The sequence below is a fragment of the Lepisosteus oculatus genome, chromosome 25, assembly GCF_040954835.1.
Source record: "Lepisosteus oculatus isolate fLepOcu1 chromosome 25, fLepOcu1.hap2, whole genome shotgun sequence".
Classification (NCBI taxonomy): Eukaryota; Metazoa; Chordata; class Actinopteri; order Semionotiformes; family Lepisosteidae; genus Lepisosteus; species Lepisosteus oculatus.
This window is the reverse complement of record NC_090720.1, coordinates 489,415-494,983: the sequence shown is the minus strand read 5'-3', so window position 1 is coordinate 494,983 and position 5,569 is coordinate 489,415. Positions and strand designations below refer to the sequence as shown.

Genomic DNA, 5,569 nt, shown 5'->3' with positions numbered 1-5,569 from the left:
CACACACACAATACACTCACAGTGCATACGACACACACAGAAACACACTGCAGAGACCATAGAGACACATAGTACAGACACACACTACACACAGTACACACACACACACTGCAGCGCCCGCTCTCCCTACTCCTGTCTCTCGCTCCCTCTCTCCTCGCACACACAGCTCCTCCACCTGCAGGCTCTCTCCAGCTCCACACAGCGCCTCTCTGACCCGCCGTGCTTCTCCCGGCCGGTGCAGCGCTCCGGACCGCGGCTGACGGACACACAGACACGGCCGGAAGATCAAACATTTCGGGACCGCGGAGGGGGCTGGGATCCCGGTCCCGGAGGCAGAGCTGAGTTCAGGTCACCTCACTCCGAGCTCCCCGGACCGTTTTTCCCGGTGCAGCGCTGTCGCTCTAGGACTCTGGACTGCGGTTCTGTAAAGCAGGACCCAACTGTCCCAGTATACACATTCGCCGCTCATTGGATCCGAGCCGGGGAGCCCATAGCCGAGCCCACAGCCTGCTGCCTTGTTGGACCCGGAACGGGAGCAGCGGTGAGTCTCCAAGTTGCCTGGGGTGTCTGATTCTGCCCGTCTCCGGTCTAAGTGAGCTCATTAAGCGCATTAATAACCGCTCGGCCCGGGCCGACTTTCTTCGTGTGTTTCAAATCTCCGTTATCGATGAGCTTTTAAAACGCAGCGAAACAGAAAAGCGACCTAATTGAATTTAGGGACAGCGCGATCAATGAGCGCTCTGCGGGACCGGGACTGGAGGGCGGCCGAAGGAGACCGAGGAATCGATCGCTTCTATCGATCCGCTGATGAGCAGAAACAGAGCGAGAGAAACGGTGATCTTGGAACTATTATTATTCTTCTGAAAACTAGTAAAAGTAATGGTGTTTTTCTTTAAACTTGCATTCCTACGTAGCTTTTGAATCACGCTGAATTCACCTAATGAAAAAGTTCAGTAGTGCTCAATCGACAATTACTCTTATTTTCTAGCGACTGCTAGCAACCTTTCTATTTGTATCAGTTTGTCAGATCCCCGTCCATCTTCTGTCTTTGTCCATCTCTGATTCCTCTTCTTGTCCTCCTGTCTCAGTTTCCATCTCCCTGTCTCTCCTTCTGTGTGTACCTGTCTGTCTCTCCCTCGCTCCTGCTCTATGTGCCTGTCTGTCTCTATCTCTCTTCTGCTGTGTGTGCCCTTTTGCCTCTCTATCTCTCTTTCCTGCTGTCTGTCTGTCCAGGGCTTAATCTGTGGAGCAGGGCTGTGTTTTGGGGTCACCCCGTGTCATCTGGAGGTGTTGTTTCTGTCCCTGGCGGAGACCCAGTGCCTTCCTGACAGTGTCCCCCCTCTCTCCTCCTGTGCGCAGGAGTCGCCCCAGGAGACTTAGCTCAGCTTTGACAGGAAAATTAATTTGCAGGAGCAGGGACTCAGCTCTCTTCTGTAATTAGTCTTCCTGGGCTGTGCAGAGCTGGTATCTGGTATCTGCGAGGACTGGAGTGTTACAGACAAACAGCACACAGAACTGTACACCACAGAACCGATGTCCTGTCCGGTCCCAGAGTGTGCACAGAGAACCGATATGCCTATCCGATATGTGCACAGCGACAGTGGAGAGAGAGACAGTGGAGAGGAAGAGACAGTGGAGAGAGAGACAGTTGAGAGAGAGACAGCGGAGAGGGAGAGACAGTGGGGAGAGAGAGACAGTGGAGAGAGACAGTGAGGAGAGACAGCAGCTCGCACACCCGAGCTGTAGAGGACCATGTCCAGGAAGTGGAGTAAAATGTAGTTTTCTCATCCCCTCCCAGTGCTCCTACTACTGGGAGAGTTTCCAATCCACTGCCCCAGCACTGGGCGGCGGCTCTCTGTGCAGGACAGGGTGTCTGGGGGTACTGCGGGCTCATGTTGTGCTCGACTCACTGGGCTGGGCTCTCTGTGCAGGACAGGGTGTCTGGGGGTACTGCGGGCTCATGTTGTGCTCGACTCACTGGGCTGGGCTCTCTGTGCAGGACAGGGTGTCTGGGGGTACTGCGGGCTCATGTTGTGCTCGACTCACTGGGCTGGGCTCTCTGTGCAGGACAGGGTGTTTGGGGGTACTGCGGGCTCATGTTGTGCTCGACTCGCACCCCTGTCTCCTGTCTGCAGAGGATCAGCACAGGCTGCTCTGACTGGGCTGCACTGCAGTTTGTTCAGGGTTTCATGAACAAATAGTGAGACAAGCAGGAGCAATAATTAGCTCTGCGTGAGAGAGCTTGTTCAGAGCCAGCATGCATCTCCATCCAGCAGACACACTGAACACACACATACTGAACACTCCACACTAAACACACACTGAACTCTCAGCAGCCTGTCCTCCCAGGTCTGTGTGTGTCGCCCAGTTTCTATGGCCAGATTGTGGTCACAACTCTCTTTCCTCTCTCCTCTCTCTTCTCCCCTCTCTCTCTCCTCTCTCTCCAGACAGGGCAATGTGTGATGGGAGGGAGTGGGAGGACGGCGAGGGGGAGGTGGAGGGGGTTGAAGACCGGGTCCGGATGCTGCCGGCCCCCCCTGATTACTCGGTGGAAGGCCCTGGACTGCCCCTGGCCCGGCGGAGCCCGGGGGCCTGTGTGGCCTGGGGGGCAGGGCTGACGCTCTTCAACAGCCTGCTGTGTGTGGCCAGCCTGGCGCTGCTGCTGGCCGTCTTCGCCATGGTCCTGCTGCCCACCATCATCGTGGTCTACTTCGGCTTCCAGTGCCACTCTCGGGTGAGTGACCACACCCACCACGGCCCAGCACCTGGAGGGTCAGTGGGGCTCGAGATACAGATCCTCCCAGAATTCACCCACTGAGGTACCTGACTGGACTGGAGACACTGCTGTCCCTCTCCTCTCACACTGCCCCTGAATTCACACACTGACACACTCCTGACTGGACTGGAGACACTGCTGTCCCTCTCCTCTCACACTGCCCCTGAATTCACACACTGACACTCCTGACTGGACTGGAGACACTGCTAGAGACACTGCTGTCCCTCTCCTCTCACACTGCCCCTGAATTCACACACTGACACACTCCTGACTGGACTGGAGACATTGCTGTCCCTCTCCTCTCACACTGCCCCTGAATTCACACACTGACACACTCCTGACTGGACTGGAGACACTGCTAGAGACACTGCTGTCCCTCTCCTCTCACACTCCCCTGAATCCACACACTGACACTCCTGACTGGACTGGAGACACTGCTAGAGACACTGCTGTCCCTCTCCTCTCACACTGCCCCCGAATTCACACACTGACACTCCTGACTGGACTGGAGACACTGCTAGAGACACTGCTGTCCCTCTCCTCTCACACTGCCCCTGAATTCACACACTGAGGGGAGTCGGCCGGCGCTGGGATGAGGAAGCGTCTCTGGGCGGCGTGCTGGTCCAGCAGCAGGGCTCCATGGCAAACGATCCCGGTGCCCTGGCAGATCGTGGGGCCCGGGTTCGAGTGCTGGCCCAGTCTGGTGGCGTGAGGGAGTGTTACTGCAGACAGTTTCTGAGCTCCATCTGCCTGGGAGCGTCTCTGACAGCTCTGACAGCTGATTGACAGCTTGAGTGGCACAGCTGGGCGGGCAGGGGAGTCTGGGAAAGATAGACAGTCACAGTCTGGCACACACACAGTCACACACAAACACACAGACACATACACAGACACACACAGTCACACACTGCACCTACAGGCCTGAAACACACACACTCTGCACGCAGATGGAGGTTATGTCCCTCTCCTCCCTGTGCCAGAGCACTCAGTGATCTTGGCTCAGTGCTGCTCCTATGCTTGACAGCTCATTCATTAGCGTTTCCCTCTCTCTGCTCCTGTCACGTGTCTGCTGAGTGCTGAGAAACTGTCCCCCTGCCTCACTGCTCCTCTCTGCTGCCTCCTCTCCCCACAAGGTCCTGCACTCCAAGGCCTCCTACTGTCGCCACCTGCTGGACGACAACAGTTCCTCTGCACTCATCATCCTGGGCTTCGTGGTGATGTCGCCACTCATTGTGGTCGCCATGGCGATCTACTGCGGCCTGGCTCGCCGGCTCCGCCTCTTCCTGCTCTTCCAGCCCTGCTCACGTGCACAGTACCACGGGGGGGGGTGGCGCGGGTGCGAGGGGCAGGGGGGCTGCTGCTGCTGCTGGGGTGGGGAGAGGTTGAGCTCTGTCAAGGCCTGGGTCTGACCCTCACCGTGAGTCTCACCCTGTCTCACTCTCATTGTCTCCACACACTCTCACTGTCTCGCCATGTCTCACTTTACTGTGAGTCTCACCCTCTCAGTCTCAGTCTCTACACCCTGTCTCACTCTCACTGTGTCTTACACTGTCTCACTCTCACTGTCTCTACACCCTGTCTCACTCTCACTGTGAGTCTTACACTGTCTCACTCTCACTGTCTCTACACCCTGTCTCACTCTCACTGTGAGTCTTACACTGTCTCACTCTCACTGTCTCTACACCCTGTCTCACTCTCACTGTGAGTCTCACCCTGTCTCACTCTCATTGTCTCCACACACTCTCACTGTCTCGCCATGTCTCACTTTACTGTGAGTCTCACCCTCTCAGTCTCAGTCTCTACACCCTGTCTCACTCTCACTGTGAGTCTTACACTGTCTCACTCTCACTGTCTCTACACCCTGTCTCACTCTCACTGTGAGTCTTACACTGTCTCAGTCTCACTGTCTCTACACACTGTCTCACTCTCACTGTGAGTCTTACACTGTCTCACTCTCACTGTCTCTACACACTGTCTCATTCTCACTGTGAGTCTTACACTGTCTCACTCTCACTGCATATTTCACCCTATCTCAGTCTCACTGGACCTGTCACTGCATCGACTGTCACACTCTTTGCATGCCACCTCACTCCCTTGGCACACTGTGCCAGTTCTTCCCTCTCCCAGTGCACTCTATCTTACTCTCCCTATCTTAGCATCGACTCACTCACTCTTCCCATACTGTCTCACTCTCCATGACAAATGTCGGACCTTGTCTCACTCTCACTCTCTCAGCACAGACTGCCTCACTCTCTCTGTGTGCTCACAGTGAGATGGGATGCACAGAGCACTGATAAGCACAACTCTGAGCCCGGCGCAGTCCAGGCGTGTCCTAATGATGTAATCTATATCCTCTGTAACGTGACCCAGGTGTCCTATCAGTCCGTGTGTAGATTTCTACAGTGCTGCTAGTACTTCTGAACTGTGCTCTGTTGGAAGCTGTGATTAAAGAGGAACTCGTTGATCTCACGAGTGCTGTCTCAATTAATCAATTAATTCTATTCTTTCAATTCATTACAGTTTCGCCGAAGCACAGCAGCAGACAACAATTAACTGTGTCAGCAACTGAAACAGGTCATTAATACCAGCAGTGTAAAAGACAAGGGCTCCTACAGCTAGCAGCTCTGTCTGCAGATCAGACCCAAGGAGAGAATCGAACAGCAAACAATCACACAACCAACACAATACAACACAATACAAGCCTTCACACAACCAACCCAATACAAGTCTTCACACAACCAACACAATACAACCCAGTGCAGTTAACTCTCCCTCCCCTCCATCTCCTCTCCT

General features: G+C 54.9%; 1 protein-coding gene across 1 annotated transcript; it reads left to right on the top strand.

The window, feature by feature from the left end:
• On the top strand, positions 1-5,241 carry LOC107075535 (transmembrane protein 88B-like). Its single transcript, XM_069183888.1, has 3 exons — positions 1-541; positions 2,448-2,734; positions 3,910-5,241. Exons 2-3 carry the CDS (start codon positions 2,456-2,458, stop codon positions 4,183-4,185), a joined length of 555 nt encoding a protein of 184 aa, XP_069039989.1. The 5' UTR covers positions 1-541; positions 2,448-2,455; the 3' UTR covers positions 4,186-5,241.
• Positions 5,242-5,569: the final 328 nt, after the last annotated feature.

Excerpts from the sequence above, each read along its gene's own strand:
- LOC107075535 (XM_069183888.1), top strand. The coding sequence starts at position 2,456 with ATGTGTGATGGGAGGGAGTGGGAGGACGGCGAGGGGGAGGTGGAGGGG. Across the intron at positions 2,735-3,909 it reads GCTTCCAGTGCCACTCTCGG|GTCCTGCACTCCAAGGCCTC; the intron begins GTGAGTGACCAC and ends TCTCCCCACAAG.